A 16,261-nucleotide genomic window follows, 5' to 3' on the forward strand; every position below is an offset into this window, starting at 1 on the left:
GGTAATGTAGCTGCAGCATATGTGGACGTCAACCGAAGAGGGTGTAATCGTTCAAATTTACGTTTAGCCTCTTGGTAAGTCAACCTGTCCGGGGTCTTTTCCGCTCCTTTTGGAGTAGTGTGCAGTCTGGCGAGCAGGGGAAGTGCTGCTCTCCACAGTGGGAGGAGGCGCATGTGGAGTATCTGGATGCAGTGGATGTCCAGAGTCTCGACATGTGGTGCTGGAAGTGCAGTGGGAAGAGATGTGCCCGAATTTCCAGCACTTAAAGCACTGAATAGGGGGAGGGACGTATGGTTTAATGTCACAGCAGTAACCTATCACCTTGACCTTTTCAGACAATGAATCACCCTCAAAGGCCAAGATGAAGGCACAGGTAGCAACCCTGTTGTCTTTGGGTGCCCTGTGAATGTGCCGGATGAAATGAACACCCTGCCGTTCTAGATTGGCGTGGAGCTCGCCGTCAGACTGCAAGAGGAGGTCGCGATGGAAAATAATCCCATGGACCATGTTGAGGCTTTTATGGGGAGTGACAGAAACAGGACTATCACCCAGCCAGTCACAAGTGAGTAACACCCAGGATTGAGCTAGAGATGCTGTCTGAATCAGGACTGCACCGCTTCTCATCTTGGACAACACTGTCACTTCCCCAAACTTACCCTCAAGATGCTCAACAAAAAATTGAGGCTTCATAGGTAGGAAGGAGTCCCTGTCCATTCTGCAACAGACTAAATACCGAGGTGAAATTGGCCCTCTTCTTTCTGTAGCCCTACATTCCTCCCATGGTGTAGTGAGGTAGGTAAACAATTTAGGGTCACTTCTGTCAGCACTGTACTCTATCTTTCCCTTCTTAGAGATTGCTGGCACAGTAGGTCACCCGCTTCATTGCGGGTTGCCCGCCCTGATCCCACCCATTCCTATCAGGGGCTCTCCCAGCCACAGCAAACGCCACCTGGCACGATGGCCGATGCCAGGAGTCCTGATGCCCCAGGAAGACAGGCATTGACTCCTTGGCATACGTGGGGAGTTTACAGCTCAGGCATCAACAGTGCGATCCCTGTGATGTCAAGGGGCTACCACCAAATGGGTACATGATGGCCCCACCACAACGGACTGGCTACCGTGCTGGATATTGGGTGCAGAGAAATCCAATATTGTAATGGGGGTGGAAGAGGACAGGAGACAATGGAAGAAGATGACATACCACAGAAAGTGTTCTCACCCGAATAGTTGAATCGCAGGTGGAGATGCAAAGCCATGACAAGAGGTTAAGGAGATCGAATCTAAGGGCACTATAGATAACTCATGCACCACATAAGGCGTCCTTCCCTATATAGCCTGCACTTCTGTAGAATTCGGAAAGTGGCAGGTAAAACCATAAAATGGGACTTGAACTTACAGGGCTGGAAAGTGAGAGAGACCTTTTAGTCACCTCTTATGACAGGCAGGGATATCTCAGGCTTATTCTAATCCCCAGACCCACAGGGAGGAATGTACTTGTGATGTTACAAATAACAAGCAAACTTCATTATGCATGGTCATTGCAAATAAGAGTACAATATTTGACATGTTTCTGAGAAGCATTGTATTTACTTCAAGAATTTGGACATTTCATTGTACTGTTAAGTTCCAGCAGTAATTGTACTACTTTGAGAAATGAAGTCTGATTCAGAGATATTGGCGAGTGTAAAGAAGTAACAAGATTGGCAACTGAATAATACGAAATCTTAGCTCGCGAGTAAATTTTACACTGCCCCTCAATATCACAATGAGTCAAAGGAAGATGCTTTGTGAACTCAAATGGAATCCCTAGGAGGTAAATGAAATTCTTTTTGTGGCATGCCAATGAGGAAATTTACGAGTGGCGAACTAGTATTTGTGGCCAATTGCACAACAGTTCCACTCCCGCCAACATATGATGGTTAGAACTCAAATAGTGGCAAACTATTTATTCACAACCGATACAAAAGAGTTACATGTTTGCACCTGTTACTGTCCTTCAAAGTATTCACCAGCACTGTGTAGAACCCATTGCCAGTGATGTGGAAGGTGCAGTATACCGTTAGCAGAGCCTGTTCTGTTGATGGTGTGAATGGAGCGGTCTACTGCCTGTTGAATCTCTGGAACAGTTCTGAAGCGAATGCCACGAAGTGGTTCCTTCATCTTCAGAATCAAATCAAAGTCACAAGGACTTATGTCTGGGAAGTATGGTGGATGGTACAGTACTTCCCAGTCCCTTCGACCGAACAGGGCAGCCACAGCTTGCACTGTATGCGCCCATGCACCGTCGTGCAAAATGACGGGTGGGTTGCGCAGAAAGTGTTGTTGCTTCTTTCACAAAGCTGGTCGCAAGTGATGCTCCAAAAATGAACAGTAATACTGTGCATGGACGATCTGCCGTGGAGGAACGTAATGCGTTAGGATAACACCATCACAGTTGTACATGAGAATCACCATAACTTTCACCATACTGGGGCTCTGACGCACTTTGGTCTTTCGCGGCGACCCATAATGTCACCATTTGTTGGATTGGCATTTCAGTTTTGGCTCGTATGATGTGGCCCGCATCACGTCCAGTGTTACAATACGGTGTAAGAAAGCCTCTCCTTCGCACTCCTACTGCGTCTGAGCAGCATCTTAATGCATCCATTTCTGCATTTCCGTCAAGGCATGTGGAACCCATCTTGATGCAATTTTTTACATGACCAGATGTTCATTCAGGATGCAAAGCACAGTTGTATGCGCTAATCCGGTTTCACGGGCGAGCTCACGAATAGTATGGTGTCAATCACTGTCCATGAATGTGGCAACAGCATGCACTTCTTCTTCAGAGGCACTAGGACGACCAGCCCGATGCATGCCTGTCACAGTTTGCCAACCTCCGTAGAAGGCTTTTACCCAATGTGCCACTGTTCTGTACGGCAATGCCGAGTCCCCACATGCCTCTCGAAGACCTTGATGACACTGTGGTGCTGTACAACCTCTGGCACATTCAATCTTGATCCAACTCCATTGTTCCTGTTACGAAAACACAGTGAGACCTTTATGTTAGACTGCTCGCTCCCAAGTGACTGTGTTTCTCTCGACTGTGTGCATGCCAGTGACGTGGCACGGGTGAGTTCATTTGCTCGGAGGTAAGGTAGGTATGTCAACAACATGTGCTATCAGCGACAATATTAGATTTGATTCCTTATTGTCCCCACAGCGGTGTTACCACTATTTATTTCCAACCTACGTACATTTCAGTAAAGACAGCAAGGACAAGATAACAGAAATTAGGGCTCATGTGGAGAAATATGGAGGGTGACTCAAAGCTTTTGGGTCAAACTGGAACAGGTGGTAACGAGTCCATCCATGACCTACTCTATTAAGACAGGTAACCAATGGTCAGAAATGAATATATATTTTGTTATGGACAAACACAGTACATACCACATAAAAACATAACTCATAGTAATTGTTCAAAGCGTTTGGTCCACATTAACTGATGTTCCTGCAAGACGTGCTGCTACAGTTCTCGGAGACTGTTCCCTTTGTTGTCCAAAAGGATGTGGTTTCAACACAATGATGCAGCTGCCCACTTCAATGTTAACATCAGCAAACACCTGAACAACACGCACCCTTATCATTCAGACTTGAAGGGGTGGTTTTTTCCTGTGGCCAGCACAGTTGCCAGGTCTCACACCTCTGGATTTTTCCCTCTAGGGTTACATCAAGACGTCGATGTACGAAACCCCGTAGAAATGGAGGAAGACCTGCTTGCTAGGGCCCAAGCTGCCTGCCTCCTGGTACAACATACACCAGATATTGTCGAGAGCCTCGCAGATCATCATGTGCCATTGTCGTCCGTGCACTGAGATTGATGGTCACCACTTTCAACAGTTACTATGAGCTACATCGTAATTATGCAGTATATGCTGTGTGTGTCCATAACATAATATTCATTTCCAACAGTTCGTTCCCTACCTTAATATAATCTGCTGTGGACGTTCTATCAGCTGTTTTAATTTGACCCAGAAGGTTTGAGACACCCTGTAGACAATCGTTTCTCCCTTGTTCCATTTGAGAGTGGAACAGAAAAAGAAATGAGTAGTAGTGGTACAAGGTACCCTCTGCCATATACCATATGGTGGCTTGTGCATTATGTATAGCAAAGCAAATATCCACACTGGTAAAGGCTTTTACTCTCAAAAGTCAATGCTGCTCCAGACATATCAGCTCCAAGCAGACCCTGTCACTGTACAACTTGACTCATCCAACGTACCCGATCGGATTTACAGAACATGAAGTGTCAACGATGAATGAACGCATTTGCTGTGAATGTTTCAACAAATGCCTCTCTAATACAAGCCAAGAACTTTTGAAGTCTTAATTGGAACAACGGTAATCTCCTTTGGTAAACACCTGTTGCATTCTACACTGATTGTTTTTTGTTAGTTGAACCAAAAATTTGATGATGTATCACAATTCAAAGGACAATTAAAAAAATATCCTTCATTAAATACTCACAGCATGAGTTAATTTGTCATATACCATTTGTCAATACAAGCTTTAACACCTGTCATTACTGACACTGTAGTTTATTTAAAACATCTATAAATGAACACTGTGCGTAAGTAAAAGGTAGCAAGTTATACAACATGAAATCCCAGATTCTTCAGTTATAAGTTTATACCTGACACCGTACATCTAAAATTTGCACGAGTAAACCAATACATTCCCTGAAATTCTATTATTTTATCAACTGCATGCCATTATTTGATGTTAAATAAGTAATAGTTATTATTATTGTTATTATTATATTTTTATTTATTTCACTTGTTGCCCATACAAGGACCATAGTAAACTTACAACCATTATGACATACGCTCTCATTTTTTGGGATTCTGTTTATCAATTCACTGTGCATCCATTGTAACATTTGCCTGCCAGTCTTTTATCAGTTGTCTGATACTGGTCTCAAATGTAACTGCAGCTCAGCCAGAGTCCTACAGTCAGAAGTTTCATAACCATCCACTACGAGTATTCCATATTCCACACCTGACATATTACAACTTGTGATCCTCGCTTCTGTTAAAATGGCACAACTTTGCATTCTACATGGAGATCCGTGGGCAGGTATCAGTGAGCTGGCACCCTCATCATCTCCCTTGGTGTGGTGACGTGCTCTAGGTCATCATCTCACCCGTTTGCATATCCGGGCAGACGTATTTTTAAGGAGAGGGATGCATCAAAAAATTCTTCACACCGGATGATCACGCAGCACTAAGTCTTCCTCGTGAAGTCCGAACTCCAGAACGAGACGGAGCTATCAGCTCCCGCAGCGACAATCACGCTCTCCGAATTCAATGACTCCAGGGGCCCCTCTGAGAAGGTGACGTCCTGCACAGAAGATATGCCGTCACCGTGTGGCAAGATGGCAAGTGGGCGGCCGGTGGACCACGAGTACACACGCACTGTCCCGTCACAGCAGCCGACGGCCACAATTCTGCTTTTCGTGGTTGCAAATTCCACCCGCTGTATGACGACACTCAGAGCTCCTCTATTTGTCATTTTCATTGGGTGCTTCATCTGTCAACAGTAACAAAATTAATTTGATTTTAAATTTGAACATTTTAGGTTAGGCTTTACCAGGACAGTTACTGAAATGTAAGCCACACAGGAAAAAAAAAACCTAGCTAATCTTAACAAACAAATTTTACTTTCCAGACTGAATGATAAAAGCCAATAGAAACACATGCTTTACACACCTATCCTCAACAGCGACATAATATATACTGCAGAAGAAAAGCATTACTCTGGAACGGACTGAAACATGACATTTTGCTGCTGCTGCTGCTGATTATGTGTTTAAGGAGGTTTCACATCTAACAAGGAGAGATCCCCAGTCGTAGGTCCCTGTTTTATAAACCACCTATATGGTGATGTAGGTATTAAAGAAGTAATATTTTACAGACTGGTTGTGTGGTGTAATAGGTAGCGTAAGGCCTTCATGTACAACACGTAGTGTGTTCAAATCGTGTCAGATACTTTAAATTTCTTTTGTTTTACAATTGTATCAAAATTACTTTGAATATTATTTTTATTCAATTAATTCATTTAAACTTAATTGATGCTTCTATCCCTTTCTTACATCATTTTAATCATCATATCAACTTCTTCATTCGCTCTCATTTTGTTTCCTTTCATTCTTTTTCAGCTTGAAATCTTCATTCATGTGAATTTAATTAATTTTATATATAAATTTTAATTGAATTTCTTTCGTTTTATCATCCTATTTTGTCACCCATCTTATTGCGTTCATTATTTCTATTCTTCATTTTGCCTGAATTTCATTTTACTTATTTTCCTTCTTTCATTAAATCTTCATCTGTCTTATTCTGTTCATAGTGCAATAGGAATTTAAGCTATGTTTTAAATGTTTGTATGATGATCCCACCAAAAAAATTGCACATCTTGTAGCAAAAAACACATTTTTGACACCACTGCACAGACAATATAGACAGATTATTTCATCTTTGATGTTTTAACTGATATATCGGCATTTTCAAATATTTAAATATCATAATAGACAAATATAATTAAATTCAGCTTCGCAAAAATTCTGAGTGGAAAAAGGGTTCAAATGGCTCTGAGCACTATGGGACTTAACAGCTATGGTCATCAGTCCCCTAGAACTTAGAACTACTTAAACCTAACTATCCTAAGAACATCACACAACACCCAGGCATCACGAGGCAGAGAAAATCCCTGACCCCGCCAGGAATCGAACCCGGGAACCCGGGCGCGGGAAGCAAGAATGCTACCGCACGACCACGAGCTGCGGCCCTGAGTGGAAAAAGAATTATACGGAAAAGAGAGAGAACAAATGAAAAATATCTTATGTTTAAAATGATGTAACAAAGGAACAAAAATAAAAAAAAATTACATTTAAACCAATTAACTGAATAAAATATGTTCAAAGTCATTTTTATCAAAATTTAAAAACAAAAAAAAATCAAAACATGTCGCGAGATATGAACCCACAACCTTCTACAAATGAACGCCTTGTCTTACCCATTACATCATGCAACCAATCTGCAAGATACTACTTTTTTAAAGCTACTGAGCATCATGTAAAAATTCTGCAAATTTCTTTACCTTTTTTATACACTGCCAGTAAAAAATGCAACACCATAAGGACAAGGCCATTTTATTGAAAATGGTGTGGCAGATAGTTCACAATTGTAGGATTGTGTAATAAATTCAGGCCAAATAAATTATGTCAGCAAAGAGTGCCTGAACAGTTGCATCAATACACAGTTCCAATGGTCCTCTGTGACTCTAGTGCAGCACGTGCCCAAATTTCTTCTCCAGATTACGATCAGTCGGCCACTTACTCTCGAACAATGTATCAGTCTTAACGCATGTCTGTACTACAAGGACATCCTGACTCTGGCGTACAGATGTGGAAACATTCCACAGACCACTGCTGCAAGCATTGACAGTCCTGCAAGCATTGACAGTCCACCAATACATGCTGCCAATATCTGGAGTAATCTGTTGACATATCCGTCAAACTTCCAGTAAGCCCACAATGTGACTTCATTCAAATGCAGAAGCTATTTAGCAGGATTAGCTACTCTGTGGTGGGACATAGTTGTACCCTAGAATAAAAAAAGCGAACAACCCTCCTGAGCGTCATCTGGTAGCTGATGATGATGATAGCGAATGAATCAGTAACACTGCTACCTTCAGGATGCACATATTATATTCTGGTGCCACTGAACACAGTTCTTCAGGGCGTTGCCTTCTTCCCACTCCACCCATATATTTCATTTCACTGACTTACTACATCTAGTTTCAACCTTCGGAATTCCTTTTTCGATTTTTTCGTATATTTCCTGCAGCGATTTCATTGTAGTCCCTTGGGTTTCCAGTGCATTTCATTTCTAAGTGAGTTGTATTGCCACATTCCTTTCTGATTCAGAATATTTTTATATTTTTTTCTTTAGTCATCTATAAATGAGCAAACAAGCCTACAACAAATTTTATTATAATTTCTATGGTGATTAAATATTACAAAAAGATGCCATTTTTATGTACATTATACCATGCTTTATGTTCAAATACTTGTTTGGTATTTTATTATTTGTTTGAGGTACTCCTCGGGCAAAATGCTGTGGTCAGAGTCTCTCAGCAGATGTCCCTACATCACAGTTGGTGTTGCATGAAGCCACAAATTCTGTACATAGTGTCAGGGAGGACCTCTGAGTACTATACTGCACAAGTCGCAAATGAAGATTCAAGATAAAAATATCAATAAAAAATTATAATGAAAACTCTTGCAAAGCCTTTAGTTTTTCAGAACAAGCCTAGTATTCTCTCAAGACACGTTTGTGCTTACATCGGTAATAAAAGTCCATTGTGAATCACAACAATTATTTGAAAGAGAATAATATAAGAATATTAATTAATCACGATCCAAAAAGAGAACTAAACCAAGAATTTGTTGCACCACCCTTTCACTGTTATTATTTGCATTGCAAACTTGGTAATACAGTTTTAAGTAGAATACATTTCATCTCACAGTATTCACTGCTCCTCAAGACTGAGGTATTATGAAAACTTTTAGGGCAATGTAAATGTGCTGTACCTCGAAGTGTTTCAGTGTCTGTCCATCTGTCGTGAATGTGCCCAGTGCGTCTGTCATTCCAGTGTACACACCACGTTTCATATTGATGTCAAAGTCTACACCCACTGGTATAGAGTTACCCTCACATTCTTCATGTCTGTCCATTGGTTTCAAGCTGTGGCAGGGGTCACTAGGCTGTCGGATATCCCACAGATGCATCACATTAGCTTCGTGCAAACTCACCACCTAGAAAAAGTGAAAGGAGGACAGTAAGATGAAATTCAGAATTTGTGCATGCACACTATAAATCTACTCTTTTGAACAAGCCACCTTTTGTTCTCTGCTGAATGAATAAATTTATGATAGCTGATGCACAGTTGCAGAACATTTGTAACACATTTTTCACAGAATTTAGAGTCTTTAATTATAACAAAACTTTAATAATTGTACTAGTTAACATTAAAGACCAATTTAAGATACACTCTAAAAGATAATCTGCTTCACAGACCTGAACTCTACTGGAGCATCAGTACAATGTAACCTGTCAGGACAGTGGAGCCCTGTGTGTGTGTTCTGTACTAGCTCTGGAAACATTGCTAAGCTTCTGAACAACATTTTCCTTCAGTATCATTCATTGATTGCTCAAAATAGCGACTGTATCGTGAACTGTTACAGTAACTATTTGTAAGTTAAGAAAAGACAAATTTGAAAGGTAGGTCAAAATTAGCAACCTGTTCTCTTGTGGGTCAGCAGCATTGAATGTCTAAGTGTATGTATGGTACTGACAAAGCTCGGAAAATATCACACACAATTTCACCCATAATACTATGGCAATGGCTGGCAACAGTGGACAGTGATATACAAAAATTTATTATGCATCGGATGGATGAACACTTGTATGATGTTGTAATAAATATCTTTTCGTAAAGTTAAACCGAGTAATTATTTTTGTAGTCCAACTGTGATGAGACATCGTAAATTGCCTGGAGGAAAATTCACAGGTACAGAAGAAGGGATCAGTGACTAAGGATTTATAGTGTCAGTGGTTACTGGAAATGAAAATAAGAGGTCAGGAAATCCTTCTGATTAGCAGATGTCATGGAAAGTGATTTCTTTATACCTGCATGGTCATCAGGAGATGAGAGCAATCATCACTGGGTGGTTAACTACGGGAGTGAGTCAAAGAAGTGCTGCAAAACACAAATTGGCAGTCACGTGATGGCAGGTAACCACTATCCCAGGACATACATAGTTTCGAGACCCAGTGTAAGAGAAATCTAGGAATACATTACAGTCTACATACTCTGCAAGCCATGCTATGGTGCACGGTGGAGGGTACCATGTGCCACTACTTGCATTCCCTTTCCTGTTCCACTCACAAATGGAATCAGGGAAATACGACTGTCTATATGCCTCCATACGAGACCTCATTTTTCTCACCTTATCTTGGTGTTCCTTACGTGAAATGTACATTAGTGGCAGTAGAGCCATTCTGCAGTCAGCCTCAAATGCTGTTTTTCTAAATTTTAGAAATAATACCTCAAGAAAAGGATGTTTTCTTCCCTCCAGAGATTCCCATTTGAGTCCACAAAGCATCTCCATAATACTCATGTGCTGACCGAACCTTCCAGCAACCAATCTAGCAGCGCACCTCTGAAATGCTTCGATGTCTTCCTCCGATCTGAGTTGGCGAGGATCCCAAACACTTGAGCAGTACTCAAGAATAGGTCGCACTAGTGTCTGATACACAGTTTTTCCTAAAACTCTCCCAACAAACAGAAGTTGACTTTCTGCCTTCCCCACTACCAACATTACAAGCTCATTACATTTCATATCACTTTGTAACATTACACCTGATATTTAATTGACGTAATTGTGTCAAGTAGCACAGTACTAATGTTGTATTCAAACATTACAGGTTGCTTTTGCTACTCATTTGCACTAACTCATATTTTTTTACATTTAGAGCAAGCTGCCATTCATCACACCAAGTATAAAATTTATTCTAAGTCATCTTGTATTCTCTACAGTCACTCATTGATTACACCTTTCTATATACGACAGTATCATCAGCACTGTTGCTCACCATTCTGTCACTAATTTATGTATACAGAGAAAAGAGGAATTCTATCACACTTCTTGACGATACCTTTGTCTCTGACAAACAGTCACCATCAAGGACAACATACTGGATTCTATCATTTCTCAAGTATTCAAGCTGCTCTCATATCTGGGAACTTATTGCATATACTCATATCTTCGTTAACAGTGGTATACCTAGGCAAATGCTCTCTGGATATTGTATGAGACACAGGCAAGCTGAGTTTCACATGAGAATTTCTACATCCTCATTGATTTGTGGACAGAAGCTTTCTTGTTGCCCTTCATCCGGAGTTCTCAGTATGTCATGTGAGAAAAGGGCAAGCCTAGTTTCACACAAGTGATGCTTTCTAAAACTGTGCTGATTCATGGACACAAATTTCTCAGTGTTAATAAAGTTTATTATACTGGGACTATGTTCAAGTAGTCTGCAGCAAACGGATTTTATGGATACTTGTCTGCAATTTTGCGGGTCCATTCTTTTACCCTTCTCATACTCAGGACTGTCCTGCTCTTTTTTCCACTCACTTGCAACATTGCACTGGGCAAGAGATTGGCGATAAATGCAAGCAAAGTAAGGGGTCAATGTCCTGAAGTACTCTGTAAAACCGAACTGGGATTCCATATGGACCTGGTGACTTACTTGTTTTCAACTCTTTCAATTGCTTCTCTACACCAGGGAGTCTCTCTCAATTTGAGTGTCTGTCCAACTGTCAAACGATGACGTGTTTGTACTACCCTCCTGTGTGAATGATTTCTTAAATGCAAACCCTAAAACTTCAGTTTTCCTTTTTCTGCCTTCTATTGCCACTCCAGACTGATGGAAGAGTGACTGGATAGAAGCTTCAACTCGCTTAGCAATTTTACATAGGACCCGAATATTCCCGCATTCTTGGCAAGATTTCTCACTAAGATATAACAATGGACGCTGTTGAATGCTTCAGGCACTGATCATCTTACCGACACATGAATTTTTTACTAACTTTTGCCGGTCAACAATTGCACATTCTTTCTTGAACAAACAGAACATCTAACCCTACTCCCTCAGCATTTTCTGAATATTATTATTAAACCATGGAGAGCCTTTCCCATCCTCAATCCATTCACTCGGCACATACTTATCCATGGCACAATTTACACCGTTTAAACTTTGCCCATGAACCCTCTACCTCCATAATACTGTACCTAAATGTCCAGTCAATGTCTAATTGGAATACTAACAACTGCTTATACATTATTTCAAGCATACATACTCTTCTAAATTACAGATCCGTATCACTAATGTCTATTTGCATTAAGATTTTGGAATATAAACTGGGTTTGAACATTAGGAGTTAACCTGAAGAAAATTATTTATTGACAAACAGCCAGCGTGGATCCAGAAAATATTGTTCTTGTGAAACACAACTAGCTCTTTATTCTCATGAATTAATGAGTGCTGTTGACAGGGGGCATCAAACTGATTCCATATTTTAGATTTCCAGAAGACTTTTGACACTGTACTTCACAAACACCTTCCAACCTAATTGGTGCCTATGGACTATCATCTCAGATGTGGAACTGGATTCATGGTCTCCTGGCAGAAAGGTCACAGTTCATAGTAACTGATGGAAGGTCATAGAGCAAAAGAGAAGTAATGCCTGGCATTCCCCAAGGAAGTATTACAGGCCCCTTGCAGTTCCTGATCTGTATAAATGATTTGAGAGACAATCTGAGTAGCACTCTTAGACTGTTTGCAGATGATGCTATCATTTATCATATTATAAAGTCATAAGATGATCAAAACCAAATGCAAAATGATTTAGACAGGATACCTGTTTGGTGAGGAAAGTGGCAATTGACTGGGAAACTGTGAAGTCATCCACACGAGTACCAAAAGGAATTCACTAAATTCCGTGTACACAATAAAGAACACAAATCTAAAGGCTGTCAATTCAACTTAGGGATTACAATTACGAACAACTTCAGTTGCTATGATCACATAGATAATATTGTGGACGAAGCTAACCAAAGACTATGATTTACTGGCAGAAAACAGAAAATACAACACGCCTACTATTCAGATTGCCTACACTACACTTTCACATCATCTTACGGAGTATTACCATACGGTGAGCAATCTGCATCAGACAGGATCGATGGAGGACATCAAAAAAGTTCAAAGAAAGGTAGCTCGTTTTGTATTACCATGAAATTGAGGAGAGAGCAACAAGAATGTGATACATGAATTAGAGTGGTAATCATTGAAACAAAGGCATTTTTCATAGTGGGAGAATCTTCTAATGAAATTTCAATTAATCACTTTCTCTGAAGTGTGTGAAAATATTTTGTTGACACCCACCTGCATGGAGAGCAATGATCATCACAATAACATAAGACAAATCAGAGCTCACACAGAAAGATTTAAGTGTTGTTTTTCCCTGCATGCAGTTTGAAATTGGAACGGTAGAGAAATAAATTGAAGGTGGTTCGATGAACCCTCTGCCAGCCACTTAATAGTGAATTGCAGAGTATTTATGTAGATGTACATGTACATGTAAATTGCATATGAGCTACGAACCAACTGTGCGAGACAGGTTTTGGAAAATGTGTTCAAAAGCAATTGACAAGACCCTCTATCCGTACTACCTGAAATTAACCCAAAGGCGTTCCAGTCTATACTCAGTAAATTGAAGTTGCTCACAAATAATATTGTATGATCTGTGTATTACCGCAAGCTGGCACAGACTTTCTTTAAATGACTCTGCAACTGTTATGGTGGAATCAGATGACCAGTAAAGACATCCGATAATTAACTTTAGTCTACATAGGACTGCTATTCGCAAATAGATAACTTCACAGTCAGACTCAATTTCGACCACGATGGACACAATATTTTTGTCGACTGCCATGAACACTCCTCTCCTAGGGGATCTACTCTGTCTTTTCGATACACGTTCCAAGCCTCACTAAATATTTCAGGTTTCAGGCAACTACTGGTTCCAAGAATAATTTGAGTGGGCCAGTTTTCCTGGAGGGCAATACATTCTGGAACGTTGTTACGAATACTCTGACAATTTACCATTAAAATTTTGACAGTAGAAGTGCCTTTATATGTGGTCTTATTTTACTCTTTGTGTATTGATTGGCAAATGTTTATCAGAAGTCATCAAACTACCGTCTAGCCTAAACAATCTCCATGTGTACATAAGTACTTTGCTACCCAAGAAGCTGCTTCCTTTGCATGATACAAACCTGTCCAGGTGTGGTAGAACAGGACAGGCAGCAAACTTTGGCAGAACTAACATCAGACTTCAATGCTGGGCAGAATACAAATGTTTGTGAACACACACTGCACCCAGCACTCCTAGGGAAACATTCACATAATCCCTAATTTCTTCCATCTTATCTAAAGAACATCATCTTCCCTCCAGGGATTCCCATTTGAGTTCCCGAAGCATCTCTGTAATACTTGCATGTTGTTCGAACCTACCAGTAACAAATCTAGCAGGTCGCCTCTGAATCAAGGTGAGTCCTAAATTCTCCAACCTATAACACAGGTCCAGAAATCAGCAGCTAAGATGGTCACATAATCAAAGGAATCTTTTGGCTGATACCTTCCACTTAGTTCCAAAACCAAACAGCCTTGATCAATTCTGGAAATGATGTTGCGAAACCCGAGCTCTGCTTGCACCCCGCAAGTGAGGCCAGCAGCCTTCACCATTTCTGCCAGTCACCTGTACAAACTGAAGGTGGCCACAGAACCCAAGAGACAGGTGTCACTGGTGCTGAAGTGAGCCACAACTTGCAGATGACTGTAACCCCTACACTGTCAATAGGCAGAGGTAGGGTCTCCTCAACCTCTTGGCTGAGGCCCCACAGACATGCTGAGCACACATTGAACTTCTTTCCAGCCCTGGACACATCTAAGATTGGAGTTACCAGTAACTAGCAAACCTCTTCTTCCATGTGCCAGCTATGACCCTGCTGAGGGAGCCACCACCTGTCCACTTATAGGGTGATCGGGAGAGGCTAGAGGGCCAGCCTCCACTTTGACACACCACCTCGAGTGACAACTGCACAACAATGCGCCACTCAATCCTGCGTCGGGCACATGAGAAGGGTATTCTGTGTGTTCAGGTGTGACAGCCATCTCCGTTGTTTTGTTAATCCTACCTTCTATTTTAAAAATAAACTTCTCTCCCTTCAATGCTATTTTGAAATCTATCCAGTCTTCTGCAGCCTTCCACGTAGCTCAGGAGTCTCATTTCTGATCTGTTTATTTCACTAGCAGGATTAGTTTTCTTCACCCACGTCTTTTGGTAGTATAGAAAAACTCACACAGCCACCTATTAATAAAACTTCATTCTGTTCTTGTTTCCCCTATATCAAGTTCTTCGTGTCGTTCAATCATCAGAATTTCTTTTGTAAATTGAAGAAGTCCGACAGAAGATCGAGGCGCTCTGCAAAGACTGACAACTGGCTCTTGACATTACCAAATATAATCTAACAGACGTGGACACCTGTAGAAACATTACCACAGATACACAGTGCACTTCAGCCTTTTCCTTTTTTTCATAGAATCCTCTTTATAGGATGTCAAACAATGGAAGATCCAGGATGGAATTAACAATATTACGAGAAGGAAAGTTGCTACTCACCATACAGCAGAGATGCTGGGTTGCAAATAGGCACAACAAAAAGACTCACAATTAAGGCTTTCGGCCATGTGCCTTCATCAATATATACACACACACACACACACACACACACACACACACACACACACACACACACACACACACACACACACACGACTCTGTGTGTGTGTGTGTGTGTGTGTGTGTGTGTGTGTGTATTGAGCCTATTTGCGACTCAGCACCTCTTTATAGGATGTGTCAGCTGTAAAATGTGAGATGACCAAGGGTTAGAAAAATATATGCACAATAGAGTATGCGGTGACTGTTTCCATGTCTCTCTGATTTTTCCTGTGTCACAAACGTGGAGGACACCACAAAGGGAGAATCGAGGACAGATGACAGCCTAGGGATGCGACAGAAAAGCGAGGCTCCTAGCAGCCAGTGAAGCGATGGTAAATCCTCACTGTCAATCACACTAGGGGAAATACTTATTAAAATATTCTGGGCATTATGCTGACATATTTTAGTAAGCACGTCACTTCCCCGTATGAAAATGTACATTTTACACAGGGGAAAATGTTCAGAGGAACGATGCTGCACGTTCACCAAATTAAATCTCTACAGAGCAGGAACAATTGATGAACATTTCTTTCCTCTGGCTGTATTAGATGAATGTACTCCCTTTGTCATGAAAGTTCCAGGACTGGTTTTCTCTTATTTCTGAGTTTGCAATACTAAAAAGGAACAAATGTTATTTGCATGTTGCCTGGTATGTGTGCATCCACAAAATGATCTTGGCCATATTTCCACACAAGCTCACTAGGTGGCAAGGCTGTGCTTAGCAATACTCTGCCTGGGTTCCTGGCACGTTAGTTACAGTGACAGTACATGCAGATTGTGTCAAAGAATGAACATTCAAGTTCTGCATAGG

The 16,261-nt window shown here is 41.0% G+C and overlaps 1 protein-coding gene across 1 annotated transcript in view; it reads right to left on the minus strand.

Moving 5' to 3' along the window:
- Positions 1 to 4,665: 4,665 nt before the first annotated feature.
- The window catches only part of LOC126425059 (guanine nucleotide-binding protein subunit beta-like protein 1), a 63,412-nt gene continuing 51,816 nt past the window's right edge, over positions 4,666 to 16,261 (minus strand). The window contains exons 3-4 of the mRNA XM_050087967.1: positions 8,633 to 8,857; positions 4,666 to 5,568 (exon numbers count right to left, since the gene is read on the minus strand). Coding sequence (XP_049943924.1) covers positions 5,263 to 5,568; positions 8,633 to 8,857 — 531 coding nt within the window. The 3' untranslated portion in view covers positions 4,666 to 5,262. The remainder of the gene's footprint in view (positions 5,569 to 8,632; positions 8,858 to 16,261) is intronic.

This window comes from Schistocerca serialis, chromosome 10 (assembly GCF_023864345.2).
Source record: "Schistocerca serialis cubense isolate TAMUIC-IGC-003099 chromosome 10, iqSchSeri2.2, whole genome shotgun sequence".
Classification (NCBI taxonomy): domain Eukaryota; kingdom Metazoa; phylum Arthropoda; class Insecta; order Orthoptera; family Acrididae; genus Schistocerca; species Schistocerca serialis.